Genomic DNA, 23,384 nt, shown 5'->3' with positions numbered 1-23,384 from the left:
ACGTTTTTTTTTTTTTTTTTTTTTTTTTTTTTTTTTTTTTTTTTTTTTTTTTTTTTGTGTTTTGTGTGTTGTGGGGGGGGGGGGGGGGCCCCCCCCCCCCCCCCGACCCCGACCCCCTCTACGTGAGATTTTCCTACCAAGAAGGCCATGTCGTTCGGTGTGCTGAACCGTTTGGTGTGCTGAACATTATCACTTGTGATAACTTTTATTAGCTGCCGTCTGTTTGCGGTAGTGCCTGTAAGCTAATATGCATATTCCACAAACCATCCATCTGATGGCGCAACGGCATGGTGCCGATAATGATGACTGTCGAGTTACTTTAGCAATGTTAAGGGTCAGCATGTTGTTGAGTCATATTAGAGACGACGTTCTTGCTTTTGATGTCGCTTTGTTCCATAAATCATTGCGACTATACTTTAAGAACAAAGATGTTGATGACTTTAAGAATCGTTAAATGCAGAAATATCTGTGTTCAGCGTCAAAGCAAAACATTCCGGAAGTGGTGCTGCAAAAGCATCGACAGACAAGGCTGACAACTTCCATACTGAACTTCTGCTCTTGTTGGGTGCTAGATTATGTTGACTATGAACGTCAGATTTTTGAAAGTTCTTGCCATCGGGGTCGAGGTGTATTGACCAACAAAGTCTAGTCAACAGTACGCTTGACGCTTGACGCTTGGTACTGTCAAAATCATCATTGACTGCACGGAGCCCAACCAAGAACGGGCGCTTTATCTCTCGCAGTCTTGGTCTGGTGTTGATAATTAAGCTGGTTTTTCTTCTGGAGCACGTTATGGGCTCCAGGCTTACGACAACGCACGTATCTCTCGTTAATAAAGCCTCCATGTAAGCGAACGCGGTTTTTTTTAGACTAGCGCGGTAGATTATCGTTTACCAGAGCCAAGGATTGGCAATCGCAAAAGCTGTCCTCTGCTTGGTCATAAACGATTTCAGTTTGGGACTGTCCTATGTCACCATATTGAAAGTCAAAACGATATCTGGTTTGCTTTTCTGTGCCTTGCTTGTTTGACTTGGACCAGTTTCTGCGGAGGCTGTTACAACTAAGGACCACGCGGAAGAATTCTGTAAGCGAACGGGGTAACTATATTCTGCCTGCTTTGTGCATGATCGCTCCGTTATCTTTAGTGTAAACTTTGTGAATATGATGTATTTTAACCCCGTCGGTTGGTTGCTTTCATTTTAGCTTTGGTTGCTAGCTACGCGTGTGTAACTTCATGGTAAAAGCATGATGCAGCAAAGTCACGACTAATCATTATACCAGATGTGTTGCATTATAACATACACTTGTAGCGAACAATAGCTATTTTTCTAGACTCAGAAATGGAATCATTGGAATGTAAGTTTTTAGCTATTTTATGATTATATAATCGTAGTCGTTACATTATGCTGGTTGAGCATAAACTGTTGAAGTTGTATACTAACATATTTAAGTTATTATTATAGTAACTAATTATGAAATATTTGAACTATTGATAAATAGTAGCCCAGTACACAACTAATAAATTACTCGACGGTATTTAGTAGTTTAAGAATTATGCGTAGTTCTCATCGTGTAGGCCGAATTCAAATGTATTATGTTGCGTTTTAAAGACAGCTGAGGTACAATCCAGTTTATCTCAGGCAGCTCAACTACCACATTTAATATATTTACTCAATATATTTATCAATGCCTACTCCATTAGCAATAATTTTTCCCATTATGATTCCACTAGTGCTTGGCACGATCACAGGCATTGTTGCCACTAATCAACTTAATGAAGCCCCCCCACCTCCGCCAAGAATACGTGAACTTCCACAGTCAGGTCTCACTAGTTATACAATACGACCCCAGTATAGACTAAATAATAAACTTTTAAATGTTTTCAACCGTGCCGGTGAAAGAGTATTTCGCATTATTCGTCATAACGGAGGGGATAGCGAGCAAGGAGTAATATTTTCTATTATGGGACCAGTGAGTTCCAGGCCGATAGTCACAGTTCGTATTAACGGCTTGAAAAGCGAAATTTTGTTTCATGCACAAGACGACAAGTTACATAGTCTGGGATTAGTATCTATACGTCATGTAGTTGCCGGAGTTGGGCATTACCGGATGTTCATTTTACCTGATGGCAACACGTATCAGTGGACAGGATCTACCAGACATCTCGAGCGAGTTTTTGACAAAGGAGGCACAATGAATACTGAAATTAGAGAACGCATAGCATGTGCAAGAAGGATTGGAACAAGAATCTGGGAGCTCAAATTTGACGAGCAGAGAATATGCGGCGAAATAGTTGTGGCAACTGCATTAGTGAGCATTTTGGACCAATGGAATACCATTTTCGGTGTTGGTGGTATTTTTATGAAGTCTGAAAAAAATTTAACTGTCAAATTCAAAGAGTGAATTACTTATCATTTCATACATTAATCTTGTTTCAAAACTGTCAAGTTGGACTATTTTGTTTCAAGTCGGTTACCTTCTATTTTGAAGCGTATTCAGACTTTCCAGTCGTGTATAATTATATAAATTATTAAATATAAGTTATTAAATATAAGTCAGTTGACCAAAAGTAGTTAGTTAAAAGCTTTACAATTATCATTACTTACGTAAAGCCACTTGTTGGTTGCCGTTATCTATTGGGTGGTGTGCGGGATGAGTCCTATTTCTTGTCTCCTTTCGAAAAAATCGGTACATCCCTCGGGATAGGTAGTTTAGTTAACTGAATGTGTGTTGAAAAGACACTTGAGTGAAAGTATATGAGGTTAAAGACGTTCGATTTATTCTACATGTTGTTTTTATATTGCTTATTTTGTATCATGTATTTACCGTCTTAAAACATTATCTATCTATCTATCTTACGTAGTCAGTCATTCGACATTTAATTTTTTGACGGTTTCGTTCAAACTCTGTATGTCATTTTAAATCGGCGGCGTATAAGAAAATTGTGGGTGAGCAAAATAACAGCATAGTTATAAATACATTGTAGTTATATATATTTTTGTTGTTTCAATTTTTGTTTTTTTTACTGTCGTTAGTACACTGAGTAAATGCGACTTGTTTTTGACGCACACTCTCACTTCAGACGCTTCCTGTTTGAGCGCTATTGTCGGCCACCATCGCAGTCTCTAGTATACTATGGTCGTACAGATGGATTCAATAATTCTTTAAAAAAATCATTGCAAACGCGTCATTTAAAAACAGCAGCTTGTCTGGTAATTAAGACATTATTTTGGGACGTTTCAATGCGATTAACTACGTAATGGTTATAGATTATTGGTGACGAGGTCCTCAACGGTAAGATTCGAGATGCCAATGCCTACACTTTCGCAAGGTTTTGTTTTGAGGCAGGGATTGATTTAAAACGGATTGAAATTGTTGGAGACGATGAAGATGAAATTGGTGAGGCTGCACAACGATTTGCTCGTAACTATGATTTTGTTGTAACTTCTGGAGGCATTGGTCCAACCCACGATGATATCACATATCGATCAATTGCAAAAGCATTTAACGTGCCAGTTGTTCTTCATCAGGATACGGTGGACAGAATGTCTAAGTTGAGAAAAATACGAGAGCCGAGTAATGGTGAGGCATATAAGGCTCAGATGAGGATGGCTGAATTGCCAAAGGGCTGTAACGTTACATATCCATTAGACACTTCATGGGTCCCAGTCGCATGCGTTTCTGGTAAAATTTATATTTTTCCTGGAATTCCTCAGTGAGTCTCCAGTCATATTTTATTTATAGAAAATTGTTATTTATTGTTGTTATGGATAATACTAATTTTTCCTTAGACTTTTTAATGGTCTCCTTAACGGCCTGCGTGCAAAAATTCTTTCTCAAATTCCGACGTGCCAACGTCAGCATCGTCTTTTGGTGGCCACCAAAAAATCAGAATCAGAAATAGCACCTTATTTGGCCGAACTTCAATCTAAAGTGAAAGACCAAAATATTAAAATTGGTTCATACCCTCACATGTCTGCAGGCGTCAATACTGTTAGTATCATTGGCAAAGAAGAATTCATACATTTAATGCGCACTTTGGTAATTGATATCGAGAACCATCTTCAAGGGCAAGAGATTAGCATGGAAAGTGAAGCAAAGCTCAGCTCAATGTAAACTTTAGAATCATCTTAAAAATTATTTATCATAAACGTAGCATGTTATCAAGAAAAGTTATATAGTTATATTCTGCTATGAATTCTACGTTGCAACAAAACAACGCCTAATGATCTGCCCATTCTCGTATATTCAAACCCTAATCTTCGTCGTCCGTGTCAGGAGGATGAGGAGTACCCTTAGGTGACGATAGCCACGCCAAATGACGCAATCTTCGTCTTTGTTCACGCTCCTTCAGCTGATTTCTTGTCAACTTTTTCTTCTTGACCTTGATTTTAATATTAGCCGGAGATGAATCATCCGTTACTGAGGCAACTGGTTGAGGTGTTGAAGCATTCACTGAATTCGATTCACCAGCAGGGCTGTTACTGTCTTCAAATCTGTCCAATGCCACAGCGGATGTAGTCTTCTGCAACACTTTACCATCAGCAACGATCCACTGCTCAGGACATAATGCACCGACAAATTCCTCATTATGTGAAATCATGACAACACCGCCAGTCCATTCCCTAATGGCTACAGCCAGTCCTCCAAGAGAATCACGGTCCAGATAGTTAGTGGGCTCATCAAGAACAAGCAAATGTGGGTTGTTCCACATTGCACCAGCAATAACAACCTTAACCAACTGACCACCAGATAACCCTCCCATCTGTACGTGATCAGCAATATCACCATCCAAACCAACGTCTTCAAAATGTTGTCTGATAACTGGAGGCGAAAGCTGTCGATAGCCAAGACCTTCTCTGGAAGCCTCGTGATCGTCAAACTCTAAAACCAATTTCTGAAATCCCCATTCCAATAGTTTCTCACGACTAATCATCGAATTGTACTTTGGCTGATGTGCCACCCATTTAATTTCATATTGAAATGACTTCTTTAATTTTTGTCGACCCACGATGCACTCTACATTTCTCGGACCTTTCCCATCTCCGATATCTATTTTCTTGCTCATTTGTTTTTTCTCTTCATCTGTGATAATACGCGTCTGCTTCATGTGAACCTCACGATCATCGCCGTTAGCGTATCGCCATTGGATGTATTGATTCGGTGTTTTCTCTTTGTGCATTTCAACGTGAGCCAACGCATGTTGCGCAATATACCCCACTCGAAGATTAGGATGTTTTTCGACCTTTCCCTCTTGTGCAATAAGCTCGCCCGTCAGCAGCTTGATTAAAGTAGACTTTCCTGCTCCATTAGCGCCTAAAATAGCAATTCTTGATGATAGTGAGATTGCACATGACACATTTTCAAGAGATCTGCGGTTTGCACCTGGATATGTAAACGAAACATTCTGCATCCTCACAATGGCGCGAGTATTTGACTTTACCCCAGTAAGGATTCCAGGAGGCGGAAACTTCATTTTGAGATTTGAAGCAGTTAATGTGTAATATGCTTTCCCTTCTGGCTTTACTTTCACAAATTCTGACAAATTTCCTTTGTAATATGCCAATTTTTTTTCTTCGTAATGAATAATATCGGTACATACAGCATCAAGAAACCCAGAATCATGGGACACAATCAATGAAGTGATATCTGTATGAGTTGTAAGATAATCTTCCAGCCATTTCACATTCGTAACATCCAAGTGGTTAGTAGGCTCATCAAGAAGAAGAATATCTGCCTTCATTAGCATAGCACGAGCTAGCTCAAGTTTCATTTTCCAGCCTCCAGAAAGTGCTGCGACATTTTGAGCCCGTCTAGTTTCGTCAAAGCCGACTGAAGCAAGCGCGTCCGCAACATCTTCGCGAGCTACATGCTGAAGTTCAGGGTCTTTGGCAATGAAAGAAACGAGATCCATATCCCCTTCCTCTCCTTGTAACTTGTGCTCAACAAAACAAGTTCGAAGCTCCGATTTATCTGGAAAACCTTCTAGTTGACCATTTGCGATTGCCCTCATCAAGGTGGATTTTCCTGCGCCATTTCTGCCACAAAGACCATACCGCCGTCCTTTAAATAATCTAAGATACGTCTTATTCAAAAGCATTTTCCCGCCATAAGCAAGTGAGAATTTAGCATTAACAATCTGAATGCCTTCTTCGCCTGAATTATCAACTACCTCAGGGTTGAGAAGGTCTTCGTAATACTTCGCAATGTCTAAGGCGGCCTTTTCAGTTTTTTCCTTATCAGAGAAGTAGGGAATAACAATGTCTTTTATCTTTTCAAATTCTTGCGAGTTGATATCAACCGTCACCAAGCCAGCGACATAATTGATAACCTTAATGTCAGCATCGCGTTCAAATAATAGACGCTCAGTAACTTCAGAAACGGAGATATGATTAGCACCTTGTTCGCTTTCGGCGTTCTCCAAAACAGCAAGTGCCTTGAAAGCAAGATTTCTGACCTCAGGTAAACTAGCAGTATTAACGACTTTTTTCACAGATGGTAATAAGATAGGAAGAAATGCTTTAATTTCACGAGAATTGTGCACCAAACGAGTAAGATTCTCAACCACGATAACCGTTTGTCGGAGAAGATCTTGCGAGTTTCCAGTTTGGTTAAGAGCCCGATGAAGGATTGGAACTAGCATGGCAAGAACTGGCTCGGTAACCTCAGCAACAAATGTGACATGAGATAAGGTCTGCACCGTTTTCGGAACAGTAGAAGGCTCGGCCATAGTATTAACAATCAAAGGAAGTCTAGACGAAATATCTAAATTGTCAATTATTTTTGCCAAATTTAGGGTCGTCTGCTTTGCCGCCTTCGATATCTCAGCTTTCATATCGTGCATAGCGTTAGTTAATACTGGAATAATATCAACAAAGCTGAGAAGCAAACTCTCAGTTGGAACAATTGTAGAAAATTTTTCGTAAAGCTTCAATACTCCCAATTTTGACTGCCACTTGCTAGAGGAGTTCATATACTCATTCAAAAGGGGAATAAGGGAAGCTGTATAAGCTTCCACGGGATATACTGAAAGTTCGATATCCGCAGCAGTTTGAGCAGCCTTTCTTACGGTTGCTTCTTTGTCTGCCAGCAAGTCATAGGGAAGAGTGAAATAGGGAACAAAATAAGCTTCAGCAGGACTCTGAGCGCCGAACTGCTTGATCAATGTAGTAAAAACGAGAAGAGAAACCTCGCGAATCAAAGGGGCGTTCTTCGATTTTGAAAGTGATTTTATCTTTTCAAGAATACTACAACCCTCTGTTAGTCTGACATAATACATGGACAAAAAAAATTATGAGACCCTACCCGAAAGAATCCAAAGATGAAGGCCCATTTTCATAAGCAATTTCAGCAAGATCTCCAGCAAGCGCTCGAGCAGAGCCAAGAGAAGATACTTGGCCCAGTTGGTTAAGAATATCCAACGCAGGTGAATCAGGTGTAGAAACAGACATAGACGAAATGCCAGATGCCAGAGACGAAAGAGAGGTAGTCGAACTTGCTGGAGTAGACAAGGAAGACGTGGAGGGAGAAAATGCAGCAGTTTTCTGCAGACCTCGCGGAGTAAACGGATTAGCAGAAGAGTTTAGTCTCGACATTATTCAAGGTGCTCTTTTCTCTTGCAGCTTCAAAATTTTAGGAAAAATCAGAAACACAAGCTTTATATATATATATATTTTTTTTTTTTTTTTTTTTTTTTGATTGTGCTCCGGCGGCGTTCTGAGTTGGTATCAATAGTACCTAATTTTATAGTTTTTCTATTTTTTTTAAACTTTTTTAAACTTTTTTTTAAGGAGAATAATGTTTGAGTAGGGTAAGTAAATCTATTGCCTCAATTTTAAGAATTGAAAAATAATTTACTTACTAAACAGCCCAACTGCATGGATTATGTTGATTCCAGTAGCTTCAGCGACTTTAAGAGCTCATAATTCGCCAATAACGTCTGTAGCATTTCACGCTGATAATACTAGGCTAGTTTCTGGGTAATTAACCTGTTAGTGCTTCGACTGGGGTCTGTCTAACTTTTACAGTGATGAAGAAGGATGGGTTATTCAATGGTCGATTATAACTAGACGGCCGATGTCAATTTTCAGGCCTCATCGGGGCGTAATACTTGCTTTGCATTGGCTAAAGGACGATCTTTTGCTAACGCATGCGCGTGACAACAAGATCTATGTATTTCGCATTGAAAATCAGAATCTAGATACCAGGCTACCAACCGCAAACGACTCCGGAGAATCACACCAAAAACCTTGGATGGTCTTGTCTATGGATGTCAACGCCTTGAATTTTTGTGGAGCAGCTGTTGTTGAAACTAACCGGATTGCAGTTCCTGGGACCTTAGATTCTGATACTGTATGCGATTTTCCTTTTTGTTTTCCTACAAATCTTTGCTAATCACGTTAGATTGACGTCTATGATTTATTTCCTGACTTTTCGCGACCTTACAAAGCTATTAAACATAATAATTTGAAAACTGGCATAGTAATGACACTTCAATTTGCAAGCAGAACCAAGTTACTTTCAGGATACGAATCAGGACATGTTATTATTTTCGAACTTTTGAATAATGCAGTAACAGCAATTTGTTACGCGAACAAATGTCATACTCAACCACTACTATCGCTGTCTATTAATTATATTGACAATACCTTTTTGTCGTCAAGCGCAGACTCAAAACTAGTCAAGCATTTGTTATCTCCAACTTCAGCCGAAAGCGAATCTCTTTCTACGAATGACATTCATCATTCTGGTATTTCATCTGTGGATGTGCGCGATGATAATAAAATAATCACGGTGGCCTGTTGGGATGGCAGGGTACGCGTATTTCTCTATAAATCATGCAATGTGCTCGCTTCGTTCAAAGGCGGAAGGCAAGATGGCGTCACAGTTGCAAGATTTGGGAAAACTGTTTGGGAAGATGAAGCTTATACGACAGACCTCGAATCAAAAGATTCCAGGGTTGTTCAGAAATCGAACATCCTATTAAGACACGAAAATAAAATTAAAAAAAAGCATTGGATTGCTGTTGGTGGAAAAGATGGGCGCATTGGCTTATGGGAAATATATTAAAACACAAGTTTTCATTGATTAGTCTTCTCGTCGACAAAATTAATATCCTCTTCAGTGGACTCATTCGGTTGAACCTCGTACGTCCTTTCTATGACTTCGCTAATTTTCTCTTTTTCCAGGCCACTAGCAGAGTCTGATTCCAGAAGATCTTCTCTATCAACATAAAGACCATATTTATTTTGAATTAGGCCTCGTCTTTTAACATCATACATATATGCAAGATAGCATGTGTAGATAGTGATGATGTTCAAAGCTGACGTACCAAAGGCTGCCCAATAACCCCATTTGTACCTTGGAGCATCTTTAGCGGGAAATGCGACAATAGGGAACCAGGCATATTGGCAATACCAAATAGTATTTCCTATAGCAGGAAGATATCCTCGAAGCTCGGTGTCATCTTGAAATACTTCAGAAATCCATGCCATGAACTGAGAGAAGAATGAAGAGCCGATATTTGGTATGATATTTGCCGCAAATTTAAGGGCAAATGAAGCTGGCCATATAGCAAGAACAAGATTTCCAAATAAATATGGAATAATAGCTATAATTGTTAATTGCCATCTCCATCTTGTAAGATCGGATAAGATAGCCAAAAAGTATGCAGATACCAAGGCCACGGCATTACCTATTGTAGGTAAGATATTTGTCATTTGTACAGAATAGTCCATACTTGACAGCCATAGGTTGAAATAGTCACCTGCACCGGTAATATAAATAGAGTATGGAGTAATAAATGCCCAAAATCTCCACCCGGTAAAGATTTTGAAGAAGCGTTTAACTGTCATTTTTTTTACTCCCTTTTTCCCAACATCAGTCATTCTTGCAATTGAATAGGCAATATCTCTCTCATTTAGCCAAATGGCTCTAGAAGTCGTTGGAAAATCTGGAATAATAATGTATCCTATCAAGGCAATGGGTAATGATATAACTCCGTCAATGATGAAGAGCCATTGCCAACCAGCGATTCCTCTCGCGCCATTAAGGTTTGTGTATACGGCAGCCTGAAGGTATCCTGAGAACATGGATGCCATGGACCATGTCATGTCCCAAATTACGACTCGCTTGGCAATTTCCTCCGGCTTGTACCATGATCCAATGATCATCATCATGGTGGGATAGCAAATAGATTCCATGCATCCCTGAAAAAATCGAAAAACATAAACATATTTTGCGGACGATGCCCTCGAAATAGCCATAACGCACACGGTCCAAAATATCTCGCAAGATGGGATCATAATGGAAGGACGCGCCCATGACAATGATATTTGAGCCGGCACAGATCCGATAAGGTATCCAACATTGAACAAAGTAGTGAAATAATTGTATTGGTTTCCATACAAGTGCAACTAACAAAATTTAGCATTGCTTTTTTTTTTTAATTTTTAGTGTATATAAATTACTCACGTCTACTTTCATCCCAGAGACATACGCATTAGAAATGTTTGATTGGTCTAAACTCTTGACCATATATGACAGCATTAGATAAAAGAGAAGGCCACGATCAAGCTTATTAACATAACGTCTCTCCCCAGGTGGTTTGGCAATTGACTCCCAAAAGAAAGACAAAGTCTTTCTCCATTTAGGGCACACCCAATCAGGGGGGTCGTAATAAGGATCACAACTTGGATCCTTATTGATCATATCCAAAGTAACAGTTTTGTCACTACAGAATTTCCAGAACCCAGAACCCATTTTGATAATATCTACAACCAGGATATTTTTAAGGCTTTACTGCAGATACTTATAATTTTTTATGATTATGATGGCTAATTTTGACAAAAATTATGATTTACAATTATGGCGATATCATATGCAGAACTTTAGTGATCAGCGCATACCCATGTCAGTGTGGCACTGATAAGCGCTTAGATGTCTGCACGGACGGGCAATACCTTAAATAAATGAATTTCTTATCGTCTGCATTTTTGAAGTAACATCATTGTCTCCAACACTTAATTATGTTTCCGTAAATAGAATGTATGGTAACAGCCTTTTCTAACAAACCAATAACTATGATTTAAAAAAAAAACATGAGTGTATCACTTAACAGATAAACACAGATAACGTATGTTTTTTTAATAATTTGCAAATTATTGTGAATAAATATGAATGAGTTAAAAAACTATATATAATCCCTCAATGTATTTGTAAAAGTGTCTTAAAATTGGCCTTTTGCGGCACACCAATACGAAAATAACATCAAATTGAAATTGTTGCTACTATATATAACTCTGATAATAAAATAAAAAGGCCCTGAAGTATTAAACAGAAAAAAGCAAAATCATATAGGAAAATTGTTAAAGTTGTTTTTATTAACCTACATATATCACGGTCAGTTATTGATCCATGCTGTCCAAAAAAAGCTTAAATTCTTGGCGTTTTGGCCCGAGTTACTTGGAAAAATGAAAAATTCCTTATCTATATTAGTTATTATTTATTATATGTACGATAAACAATTAATTATATTTTACCACCTTGATTTTTATTAAAGTCGTAATAAGTTTTATTTATTGCTATTAAGCTCCTTTTAACTATTCTTTTTTAAATATGATAGTGTCGAAATTTTTAAAAAATTAAAAAAAAAATTTCTATCACAATAATAGTTCATTTATTTTGAAGCCTAAAAGATCAATGAACGAAAAATTATTTAACGCTAAGTATAAAAACCTGTTTAGAGATAGAATAGAAATTGCAAAACATCGACGCATAAAGGATGCATTATGATTTTTTTTTCTCCAACTAGAAAAAATTGCTTTACGACATTTAATACGACTGAATGATTGATGAATTTTTATTGACGGAGCCCAACGTCAGACCTATATACTTTGTAAAACAAATGCAAAACAAAAAAGATTTTAACACAACACATGATACCTTCTCAGTACAAAATCTAATTAATGAATTTTTTTCACCCATGCCATGCAAGCACGCACAAATAGGGCTTACTAACGCATATGATTTGCATGCTGCACAGAGGTATCTAAGAGTCAATGTTGCTTGAAATGCGCAGGTGATATCTGCATGCTCTTTAGGCGTGTAAAACTTTATTTTAGCAAGGGTTAGGAAATTTTTTAAGCTTTTAAACGATAAATTCTTACAAAATCAACATGTTGGAGCCAAACAACCACAGTACTCAACTTGCAGAATAGTTCCCACATGTTTTTAGTATAGCTTAGCCTAGCAGACAAAGTTTCTTCTATTTGTAGATTGATTCCCTCATGTTCACGAGTTATATCCTAACCGCCATTATTTCTAAAACATGCAGACTGATTCCCACATGTTTATGAGTTGTGTCCTAACGGCCATCATTTCTTAAACATGCAGACTGATTCCCGCATATTGATATATACTGCAGTTTATTTTATATAGTTACAAACAAAAGCAACATGCAGAAGGATTTCCACATATCCTATCTGCTAGAAGATGTTGTACGCTCTAAGCATCTGCTTGATTACTTGTTGTATTTGACAACCACCATAATTTCTATTGGTATGCCATAAGAAGATGGATTACTCTTTAACAATGGGACTTATGTGTCATTTATTCTACAATGTCAGGTGTGTGAAAAGTGTGGATGTAAACAGACCTATACATCTCTTTTGCTGTCGTCGCAGTTGGCAATCAAAATATCCAAAGCAACAAGACGATAAGACCGGAAATTGTAAATTTTTGGTTTGATATGGTGGAATATGTAGTTCAAAGAATAAGTACATTTAAAGCTGAGGGAAAAAGAACAACTTCGATTCAAATACGGTTGGTTTCTACACCGAATACACTTATAAAAACAATGCAGTTCTTTAACAAGAAATTAATACAGCCAAGAAACAGACAATAAGTTAATTGCAATAGGATTGGCAAGAGACGAAAGAGCTTCGCTCCACTTATTTTCTTCAATGAAACTGGTTCAGCAAAGTATCAGTTCAAAAACACAAATACCAAACAAAAAACAGGAAAGTCAAAATAAGACATTCACAAAGCGTCGGCCATTTTAAAGGTTCCAAATGAGAAGAAAACCAATTCAGATGATAGAACAACGGCTTCGTAACAAATGTAGAACCTGTAATTAACACCAAATAATAAACCCACAACTTATATTGCAATTACCTGTGATACATATGATGGTCAGTAGTGCAAATCTATTAATTCTGCAAAGAAAGTTGGAAAATATTCCGTCAGTGTGGATACGAGGGAGTGTGAAAATATTTTCAAAATTATTGTGCAAAACAAACCCTGCGTCAGCCCAAAAGAAAGTTGCGTTTCGATTTTATTTGCAGAGCACTTTATGCTTTATGTCATTTCTTTTGCAGCAAAAATCACGCAATTTTGCTTTGTCACTTATTCGCAGACAAAAATCTGCACATTCTTTATTACCCAAATGAACAACTTCAATCAAAACCCCAGGCTTAGGCAAAGTACTCGCTCAACCAGTACATGGAATTTATTCCTAAAGACTAAAGCGAAAGAGTTTCAGGCCGATGGCTTGAGCCAGGGAGGGCTACATGAGCAAAATGCGTCATGAATACCTCCTTCTGAAACAAGATAAGGTGCGATGGGCACAATAACTAGCAGAAATCCCCCGGCATGAAATTGTGAAATCCGTTATTGATAAATGTTTGCGAGTGAATCAACGCACGATGGTAAGCTTAAATCATCTATAAGCCAAAATAGATAACTTACAAGAATAGGAAGCGTTGAACTTAACTCAATTTGCGGATTGGGCATTAGTAGTTTCTTCTAAGGCCCAGCAACCCGAGGAGGAAACTATCTTCCGTTTGACAGACTCCGAACGCATGAAAACCAATTTCGGTAGGTTTCATAGCGATATTTTAGGACTGTCTCGTATCGAATCTATCACCGGACCGTCACACGGTGGACAACAGTATAGTTCATCACTTCTCGTTGTTTCTCAGCTTTCGATAGCATTGAGAGAGCTCTTTGGTATGTACCACACTTCCTATAGCTTCGATCAAGCTAACTTGACTTGTTTAGGAATATCTGGAATGTCAAATACTCAACTTCCATCGAAGTGGGTAGTTTCTTTGAAAAGAAAAAGTTATCGATTGATAATTGGCTCGTTGGTTAACAGAGGCTCTGTAGACTTTGAACGACAGCAGCTGTTGAGGCTGACAGTAGTCAAAAAGCTTTTCAAGCAATGACTTGTCAAATCCTCAAAACGGATTTTGAACTTAATTTCTTTGAAAATTATGGTTGTTGTTCCGATGGAAGAGAACGATGACGTTTATCCAGAAGAAACGGGTACTAGTAATGTTTTAACTTCTGAGGAGGAGTCAGCCATTGCAGACATTGAGCCTGATTTCGGTGATCGAAATATGATTGATGTGGCCATACTTGCCAACGAAGATTCTAGTGAGAATCAGATACAGGAGATGTTCGCAGAAGAGCTGATCGAAGATGACATTCTGGATGTCGTGCCGCAAGTTGACATGACAGAAAATAGACTATCTGAGCAATCTGAGGATGATGAAGAAGGAGTTTCTGCGTACGCTCCTACAACAACCCAGTCTCCGACACAACAGAGTAGGGAAACTAGCAGTGTTATGAACTTAGTAGATGTGACCAATGAGAACATTGTGCATCAAGCTATCAGGTCTTCTTGGTCTATGGGATCAAATAATGACCCCGACATCCGTACGACCATCAACACGGTCATCAACACGGTCCTCAACGCGATCGTCGACACGTTCGACGAGATTAGCAAATTTATCAGCATTAAGAAAAAGTCGTCGCCAACGAAGCTAACTTCTGGAAAGCACGTCTAACTTAATGGGAATAATCGTTGTATATAAGATTTAATGCATGTTTTGTCCTGATCATTTTCTGAACAAAGTTGCCCGTAACCACAAAAAATAAATCATATATATTTCATATAACTCATTCAAAATCATCGTACAAATTAAATATGACCTATAATCTAATGCTTTTATCAACTTTTATTTAGAAAATATAAGTTCTGTTGGTTGTTCAAGATCAAATTGACTTTTAGTATAATGTATCTAATGTTGAAAGACCCTTTTCATTAAGTGTCTTTTCTGGTCGATTATTAATATGTTGTATGATAATTCGTGTTAAGATAGGACATGTTTAGTGCGTCCTTGTATAGACGGATTTTTCAGGTCATTGAATTCTGGAAATACTGGACTTGTGTACATTTTTTGGGGGTGATCTGATATTAAGGCTGTTGTGTATTTTAACATCAAACACACTACATTAAGCTTGACAGATAAATACCAATAGTGACTTGATATTTTGGCCATACTCTTTTATGTCTAGACTTGCTTGTAACGGCATGCATATGAAAAACCCCGTTTGCAGAAAAATCCGAGCAGAAATACATGATTGTTCAATCAGATAAAGAGAGGATTATCTCTATGTTGATTCTGTCGTAATACATAAAATTAAATATTTAATCTGCTTATTTTTTTTATTGTACTCTTTGTATTTTTTATATTTTGATATGTTGTTGTTGGTGACATTTTCGTGTATTTGGTCTGTTACATTGCATGTTAGTTTAGATGTAATTCGCAATATTGCACGGTTTCGATTATATTTTCCCTAAAAGTGCTTAAAATTATACATTCTAGTTTTCAAATTTCCACCACCAACAACTCTTTCTACATTCTATTCACAACCAAGCCCAATCAAATTAAAATTTCTACTTAAACGACAAATTTATTATGCCTAAGAAACGGTACCAATATAATCGCAGCTTCTATGTTCGAAATCGAAGAATTCCTGGCACTAACGGTGTCATCCATGAACTCAAGCGGACAAATGACAATATCATAAAAACAGTTGTGCATGCGAGGCCCCTGCCTACGAAAGATGGCAAAGAAGATTACTCGATGTATTGTACGAGTTCTAACAAGAAGCCGTTTTCATTTAAGAAACGGAAAGCTGTCGACGACATCTCAAACCAATGGGCTGCCGCTAAAGACCAACAAAACCTTCTTGAAGGCTTTGAAAAGAACAGTGACGGGTCCTTGGTTTGTGTTGGAACTGATATTTCGGCTGTGGTAAGTCATTTTTGAAGTTCTCATTGGGCTGAATGTACTGCTTATTTCATGCTTAAATTATGTTAAATAGAAAGTAGTTGCTCAGACAAGAAAGAATGCTGACAATCGAGCCGCTGAAGCTAAATTATGGAATGAGAATTGAAAGATGATCTTCCATGGTTTACTTCAGTGGAAATCGATGAACCGGAGAGACAGACAAAGTCTCAAAGGTCGGTCCAGTATATACACAGTCGAGCAGTTGGAAGAAATGAATCTGCTCAGCACACTTCAGTTCAAGAAAATTAGAAGATATATCATGCTGATTAATTTCACAGGCAAGTTCAGTGTTTACTCAGGCATATATATATGCGCTAACAGAGATAGATGTAAGTTTTCTTCGCGTGGGCGAGAGTCCCCTTAAAGAGCTTCTGCAGCTTGGGTACTTCCCATCTACGTACGATCGGCCAACTTTCGGCTTTAGTATCGAGATGTTAGAGTTTTTTGACTCGGCGCAGAATGCTGGAGCGATAAGTTCTTTGTCGGCACTTTGCAACGTTTTTCAGCGGGCGATTGAAAAGGCTTATCTTACTGAGCTTCCGGTCGTTCTACTAAGGAAGTTGTTCTTGCCATCATTATAGGAGTTTCGAGGCCTTGACATTCAAGTAGCCCAGCATTGCGAGAGTGCGTTAAGGGAATTATCCAAAGGTGTGATTCTTCTGACCAAAATTGATTTACCCCAATACTGAAAATTATATTATCGTATACAAAGGTTGCAGGTATGATTCTGCAAGCCTTAGCAATGGATGCCCTGCGTGCTACGCACTCTCAGATGCAGGTGAAAGAACCGATTCTGCCGTCATCTCAATTGACGGTAATTTCCAACATTATCGGGAGAAGAGGCGAGGCAAAACTGTTGATAGGGTGGCTCCCCTGACACCAGTATTTGTTTCTGAAGATCGTGTCGAGCTTTCTTCACTTACGGAAGAAAAGTCTGGCTGTAGTAGCAGCTTTTCAGCCACCAAAAATTCTACTGACAAACACGGCTGGAAGGACGAAAGAGGGCTCATTAATGCTGTCTGTCGCCACGGCACATGTTTGTTGTTATTAGATAACATGTTTTTGGGGGAGCACAAGGAAGACATTTGTACGCTGTTAAAAGCAGCAATACAACATACATTTGTAAACGGCAAACCTACCTTGACGTCATTCTCTGTGACATATGATATTAGCTGTCGTTTCCAGCGGACGCTTAAGGTGTGTTAGTCACAAAATCAATATTTATTAATGGATCTAACCTATATTAGATGCTCGAAAGCCAGCTTTCGGAGGCATTTGAGACCTCTATTATCATTAAACCTTTGATCCCAAGCTTCCATGTCTATGCTCATGAAAGTAAATGTCGCATTTTATTTCACCCGGGTGTAAATAAATGTGGATTAACTAACGGCGAAGGCGTGGAACGGGATTGGGCGCAAAAGGCTTTCTTGGTGTATGGAGGTCGCAAGTCGTCTAAATATCACCGCCGCCAAGCTTTTAATGGGCAAACGATATTTCAGATGCAGGAAAAAAATGTATATCTTGCTGGTACTTTGGCCCTTGGGGTTAAAAAGGCCACGGACCAAATAAAGAGTGCACCATCGGAAATATCGTCGAGTGGGTATAGCCATGAGGAGCTTGGTCGGCAAGTGATAGCTCGACAAGACTTTTTCCGTGCAGATCAGTCTGAACGCGCTTTTCCATTAAAAGGCCTCTTTCTTGCTGCCAAAAATTTAATTGAGGCTAATTATGCCCGTGAAAAGTTCTTGACCTGTGAAGGTACGAGGGAAGTGGATGGCGAATTGACGAGGCTAGATAGCTCGTGGAGACCTAGACACATGAAATTATTGAGTTTGCTGGCTCAGCATGGACAGAGCGCGTCAGACTGGTCGCGCGATGGAGCGCAACTTGTCAAGTACGAAATGCATTTCAAGTTTGAAAAGCTTTCGAAGGTATTGGAAAAGGTATTGGAACAAAAGAAAAATAAGAAAAATGATGATTCTAATTTGACTATTCATTTAGCTGCGTCGTCAAATACGTGAAGAGGCAATTAGTCGGCGCATGGAGCTGGAAGCTATCCAGAGACATGTTGGGGAGCGTAGTGCCATCGCCTTTGTCCGAAGTATTCAGAGTCGGTCGAAGAAGATGCAGAAGTTGATCGACCTATACAAAGCTGAAAGACTTAGTCTGACAGTTAATGATGTGAGTAGTCAAATTTCATTTTAATATAATAATTGGCATAGTTTAGCCTGGTATTTATTTCTCTTCCTGAAATGAAAGTTGAAGAAGTTATTCGATCAACTAAAGAAGACAACATAGGAATTGATGATACTGACGCAATTCTTGTCTACTTGGAATCTGATCATTCTCAGACCCGACCGCGATGGATGTCGGATGCGACTTTTATGGAATCGAAGATTCGTTACGATTCTGCTGTCGAAGAACTTAAAATTTTGGCAGCCGAAATTCCTCGGTTTGTACAATGGGCAGTGGAGGCGGTTGATGCCCATTGATGCTCTTGAAGGGCATATAGGCGTGGACGAATTAGCTGCGCAGCCTATTTTTCGTGACAGAAAAATGCTTGTAGTAGCTGAATTTAGATTACCAGGACTTGCTCCTTATTTGTCACAAGATCTTCAAGAGATGATTTATTGTAAGACTACCCCAATCATAGTCTTTATTATTGTTAATGCTAATTAATATAGCTTGCTTACGACGAAGTAAAATTGCACTTTTGAAGTACACTTTTACAAAGCCAGCAATTGTTGATCCAAATGATTCTGAACGCTACCCCAGAATTGTAAAGGAACCCGATACTGCTGAACAATACCTTATGGATGTAGAAAGCGAGGATGAAGATGAAGATGTGGAAATGAATCATCAAGGATTTGACATCTACAGCGACAGCGTAAATGTTGAAAATGATGATGATGATGATGATGATGATGATCATATGAGTAATTAATTGGAGATTTTAAGTTATTGTCTAGCCTGTTGGCTTCGGTTCTTAGACAGAAATCGCCAGTGTATTATATTAATAAAACCGCATTCTCTTGCATCAAAAATATGAAATCAATTAATTAGTTATTTTGGAATCATAACTATTTCCTTGAGGTCCCCGAAATTTCTAAATTGTAAAATACCTGACAGTATACATAGCGTAGTTGTTGGAACGAAGTGATCATATATATGATTTACAGTCTACACATTCAAGCAGATGAGTGCATTAGGTTACTATACATGTGTTGATTATAATCTACACAAGAAGGCAAATATGTTTATTAGATTAAAAGCTAGCAAACTTCATACGCGTTGCTTTTGATCTGCATGTTTAATCAAATCGTGTTTATTAGATTAACTGCGCGCTCTTCCCTAATTTCTGTCATCAGCAAGCTACTAATTTTTAAGTTTTTGTATTTGTATGTCATACATAAACAATAAAACATTATAATAAGACTTTGTTTTTTCTAATTCATTTCGTGAAAGCGACTCCAATTTGAAATTCATGGCTGCTTTGAGGCCACCTTATTGAGTCCCTCGTCAAAAACCCCAAACCTTATGGGTGCAATGATTCCATGCGCGTTGCAGTCTGCGAGTTGAGGTTACTAAGGCTTTTAGACTACTCTGCATAGATAATCGCATTGCTATTTTAGGTGGGGAGGGGAGAGGGGGGGGGGGGGGGGGGGTTGGGTGCATGGCGTGGCTGTTTTTTTTTTATTTGACTTCATCATTTATTACTAAGCCTAACGATAATTGGAAACCAAGCAAGCCCGATAAAAACCCATAATATTATAAGAAATAAAGTGCTTAATTGGAAAATAAGAAGGATAGGAAAACAGAGTTAAGGAAACACGCATCCAGATTAACCTGTGAAGGGTAAAACGCAGCAAACCCTTAGCTACTAAGTAAAAAAATACAGTATACTTATTTGCAGGACTAGTGAATATAAAAATAAAACCATTATATTTTTACCCACTAACTTAAAACGAAACGATTAATTATGTAAATGAGTATCCAAAATTCACGAACGAAAACTACTTGCTTAATGTCGCTCGGTCGTTGTAGTTGTACTGAGCCGCATATGGTGCGGCTTACAACTACTCCATCGATTTAAAAATAAAAAATAAGACTCGAGACAACCAAAAAAAATTGGTAAAATTAATTGCAGCACCTACGATTCCAGCGTGGTCTCCCACCGCAGTTAGACGGTGCTTATCGGACGGTTAACGTCACTTTACGATTCTTGGCATGGCCGCAACTAGTTGCTAACTTGTTTTTGACCGCTGATACCTCTGGAAACGTCTGAATTTCAAATTCCGAGCCATGACGTGAAGAAGGTATTCATGTGAAACTGTGTCGTAGGCCTTGAAAAAATCAACCATGGCCAGATGGTAGTGTTTTCCCTTAAGTCGAGACGAGTCCATGATTGCTTGTTCGGATGTTCGCTATAGAATCTCCGATCCACCTTCCCGGGACGAAGCCGGTCTGATCAAGGTGAACTAGCTCAACTATGTGATGCCGGAGATCTTTTAATACAACTCCGCTAGATGACAGCAACTCAGCAAACACATATTTTTTTATTGTTAATCGTTTTGTACAACAACAAAAAATTAAAAAAAAACACTCCACACGGGACTCGAACCCGCAATCTTCCGCTATACACTCTTTCCAAGTAGTTATAGTACAAAGTAGGAGGCGGACGCCTTACCATTAGGCCAATAGAGCTTAATATAACAAATATAAATTTTAATAATATATGATTTGCAAAATTAAATGACTAATAACTGACAAAGCAAATTTACCACGCGCTTGACACAACCTGAAAAGTCAAACTACTAGGCATCACCCTCGATACTCGCCTCACATTCCGGGCGCACATTAACAACCGCATAGCTCTACGAGAGCTGCAGTGAATCTGCTCAGCCATCTCGAAGGATTACAGCATGGGGTTACAGGTTGCGCACTACGAAATCTTTACCTGGGCTGTGCGCGACCCATCTATGAATACGGCCTCAACATTTGGCATCATCACCTTGCACAGGACCAAATACAGAAACTACAGGTCACCCAGAACAGGGCTATCAGGCGAGCTTTAGGTGCATTCAAGACCACACTTATTGACGCCATTCATGCGGAAATAGGGATCATGCCGGTCGCTCAGCGGCTTGCATTGACAGTAGCGCATCAGACTATCCGACAATACCACAGGACGAGTGCACAGAATCCTGTACGCCAAATTGCTCGAGTCGTCCATACAGCATCGGGAGCTGGTGTTGAACCTTCCATCTCAATACGTACAGCAACGATGACCCACAACAATGTCCAGCTACAAAAGATGCTGACCAGCGACATTGACTTTGCCCAACCACCTCCCATGTACCACTCTCCATGGGGAACGGAAACTGACATACCTGATCAAACTGCGCAACTGCGTTTAGAAACATACTTGTGGTCAATGCGTGCCTGGCAGATTCAGTTTGATACTGCCTCTACGGGTGCCCGCTATCGCGACATGAACCCAGACCTTAAGGTGCAAACCAAGGTTGGGCAGCTCCCAGTCTGCACATTTCTCCGAGATCACCGTGCTATACTCAGTCGGTTAGTCCAGCTACGCACTGGGCATGGCCACTATGGTGCCCACTACCAAAGATTTGGCCTTACAAGTCGCCCATTAGAATGCACGTGTGGAGCGGTTGACACCGTAACACACATGCTCTTACAATGTTCCCAGACGACCCACCAACGCCACATACTCGGCGATCGGCTCGAGGAATCCTACTTGCTAGGCACTCCTGCGGGCATGGAGAAGGTGCAGGCCTTTCTCTTAGCCTTGTGATCATGAGCAGCAAATAGCAGGTCATTGGACATCTCTCTAGTCAAGTTCACTTCTCTTCTAGGGGTGATGATGCCTTGCACTATGTACAGGAAATCCGGAGGATGTTCGGGATGGATTTTGTTTTAATTGCTTACTGGAATTTGTACTGAAAAGGTACAATCTCAGATATGGCCACGGATACAATATCCACGGATAGAACATCCGCGGCTATTTGGCGGATAACGGATATATTCGCATATCCGTGGATACTGGCAAGTAAGGAAGTTAGCCAAGCAGGCTCCAAAAGTCCACAATCAGGAATAGTCAATGCAATTGATTTAACAACTTGAACTGGTCCCAAATTGTAACTGGCGCTTACTTAACGCGTCGGATTTCAGTTAAGGCGGTGTAACTTTGATTGGCGACGCATCCCCTTGACGCGGCCCCTTGACGCGTCAATGAGCACTTTCTCTCTCCTTAATTTATTTTACCAACGCCCTTATCTCTATCCTGCCTTAGCCATGGCTGCCTGAGATTATCTTGCAATTCCAGCCGCTGAAGTGTCTGTCGAACGTCTATTTATTAGTGGCAGAGATCTCATTGGAGTTAGACGCTACAACTTAAATGGTGATACCATGAGAAAGTTGGTCCTGCTTGGTGAGAGTTTTAAGGGGCCAAAATGATCTAGAGTATATTCCGGTAGTGGTGATTGTCACGTTTTGTTATATATATATTTGTTACACTTCATTATACTTTCTTGTTAATGTTAATGTTAATGTTAATGTTAATGTTATTGATATGTGTTATTGTTACGACTTACAAATACTTGTATTGTTTTTAATGGATGTTAAATATTATACTAGAAAAAGTACTTTCAACCTTGGAATACTATGATATCCGTCTTTATCCGCGGATATCTATCCGTGGACATCTCTAACCATCTGTTTGTTTGAAGATGTTTTACATGTTGTTTCTACAGTATATTGTAAAGTATATAGACCTGACGTTGGCGTATGTGCCTACATCGAGCTTTAGGCTCCGTCAAGGGTCGGGGAAAAATGGATTCTAATTTAATTGCTTACTGGTATTCTGAAAAGGTACCATTTGTTTCGTTGTTTGTTTTAAAATGCTTTGCACTATTATTGTATTGCACGTTGTTGTTTTTACAGTTAGTTTGTGAAGTATAGATCTGACGTTGGCTACATGGCTACATGGCTACATCGAGCCTCAGACTCCATCAGTAAAAATTAATCAATCAATCAGTTATTTTCTATAGTATGAATTGTTCTTGAGAAGATCAGTGTTGAGACTAAGCAGCCAACTCCACTATTCGCAAGTGCGTCCGTGTTCTGCTCATCATGAACGGAAAGAAGGTCTTTCGTGCCAAATGATTGTTGCTTATACTTTGTTGCTGTAAACGACGAGGTTCTACTTGCTAGTTTCGGTAGAAA

General features: G+C 39.1%; 8 protein-coding genes and 1 non-coding gene across 9 annotated transcripts; 6 read left to right on the top strand and 3 right to left on the bottom strand.

Annotated features, from left to right (window-relative positions):
* Window positions 1–1,218: 1,218 nt before the first annotated feature.
* On the top strand, window positions 1,219–2,761 carry V1514DRAFT_44240 (uncharacterized protein). The gene is made up of 3 exons (XM_066930017.1): window positions 1,219–1,356; window positions 1,452–2,534; window positions 2,607–2,761. Exon 2 carries the CDS (start codon window positions 1,687–1,689, stop codon window positions 2,401–2,403), a length of 717 nt encoding a protein of 238 aa, XP_066783909.1. The 5' UTR covers window positions 1,219–1,356; window positions 1,452–1,686; the 3' UTR covers window positions 2,404–2,534; window positions 2,607–2,761.
* Window positions 2,762–2,857: 96 nt separating this feature from the next.
* V1514DRAFT_329741 (MoaB/Mog domain-containing protein) lies at window positions 2,858–4,216 on the top strand. The gene is made up of 3 exons (XM_066927390.1): window positions 2,858–3,212; window positions 3,270–3,715; window positions 3,792–4,216. Exons 1-3 carry the CDS (start codon window positions 3,048–3,050, stop codon window positions 4,114–4,116), a joined length of 936 nt encoding a protein of 311 aa, XP_066783908.1. The 5' UTR covers window positions 2,858–3,047; the 3' UTR covers window positions 4,117–4,216.
* On the bottom strand, window positions 3,966–7,696 carry V1514DRAFT_329740 (P-loop containing nucleoside triphosphate hydrolase protein). The gene is made up of 2 exons (XM_066927389.1): window positions 7,306–7,696; window positions 3,966–7,247 (listed from the first exon to the last, which is right to left on the bottom strand). Exons 1-2 carry the CDS (start codon window positions 7,593–7,595, stop codon window positions 4,256–4,258), a joined length of 3,282 nt encoding a protein of 1,093 aa, XP_066783907.1. The 5' UTR covers window positions 7,596–7,696; the 3' UTR covers window positions 3,966–4,255.
* A 188-nt stretch (window positions 7,697–7,884) lies between these two features.
* V1514DRAFT_347237 (WD40 repeat-like protein) lies at window positions 7,885–9,069 on the top strand (the record flags this gene model as incomplete). The annotated part of the gene is made up of 3 exons (XM_066929291.1): window positions 7,885–7,979; window positions 8,028–8,352; window positions 8,404–9,069. 3 exons carry the CDS (start codon window positions 7,885–7,887, stop codon window positions 9,067–9,069), a joined length of 1,086 nt encoding a protein of 361 aa, XP_066783906.1.
* Window positions 8,989–11,131, bottom strand: V1514DRAFT_329739 (major facilitator superfamily domain-containing protein). Its single transcript, XM_066927388.1, has 2 exons — window positions 10,474–11,131; window positions 8,989–10,415 (listed from the first exon to the last, which is right to left on the bottom strand). The coding sequence occupies exons 1-2, from the start codon at window positions 10,759–10,761 to the stop codon at window positions 9,081–9,083; spliced, it is 1,623 nt and encodes a 540-aa protein (XP_066783905.1). The 5' UTR covers window positions 10,762–11,131; the 3' UTR covers window positions 8,989–9,080.
* Window positions 11,132–14,273: 3,142 nt separating this feature from the next.
* V1514DRAFT_319596 (uncharacterized protein) lies at window positions 14,274–14,849 on the top strand (the record flags this gene model as incomplete). Its single annotated transcript, XM_066925952.1, has 1 exon — window positions 14,274–14,849. One exon carries the CDS (start codon window positions 14,274–14,276, stop codon window positions 14,847–14,849), a length of 576 nt encoding a protein of 191 aa, XP_066783904.1.
* Window positions 14,850–15,764: 915 nt separating this feature from the next.
* V1514DRAFT_342363 (uncharacterized protein) lies at window positions 15,765–16,245 on the top strand (the record flags this gene model as incomplete). The annotated part of the gene is made up of 2 exons (XM_066929099.1): window positions 15,765–16,103; window positions 16,174–16,245. The coding sequence occupies 2 exons, from the start codon at window positions 15,765–15,767 to the stop codon at window positions 16,243–16,245; spliced, it is 411 nt and encodes a 136-aa protein (XP_066783903.1).
* Window positions 16,246–16,570: 325 nt separating this feature from the next.
* Window positions 16,571–19,083, top strand: V1514DRAFT_342362 (uncharacterized protein; the record flags this gene model as incomplete). Its single annotated transcript, XM_066929098.1, has 8 exons — window positions 16,571–16,681; window positions 16,721–16,787; window positions 16,912–17,336; window positions 17,387–18,082; window positions 18,141–18,320; window positions 18,362–18,591; window positions 18,614–18,771; window positions 18,824–19,083. The coding sequence occupies 8 exons, from the start codon at window positions 16,571–16,573 to the stop codon at window positions 19,081–19,083; spliced, it is 2,127 nt and encodes a 708-aa protein (XP_066783902.1).
* Window positions 19,084–20,739: 1,656 nt separating this feature from the next.
* Window positions 20,740–20,843, bottom strand: V1514DRAFT_t39. The gene has a single exon. It is a non-coding gene; the product is annotated as a tRNA-Arg (tRNA).
* Window positions 20,844–23,384: the final 2,541 nt, after the last annotated feature.

Source organism: Lipomyces japonicus (genome assembly GCF_038497905.1).
Source record: "Lipomyces japonicus strain CBS 7319 unplaced genomic scaffold V1514scaffold_15, whole genome shotgun sequence".
Lineage (NCBI taxonomy): Eukaryota > Fungi > Ascomycota > Lipomycetes > Lipomycetales > Lipomycetaceae > Lipomyces > Lipomyces japonicus.
This window is presented reverse-complemented; position numbering and strand designations above follow the sequence as displayed.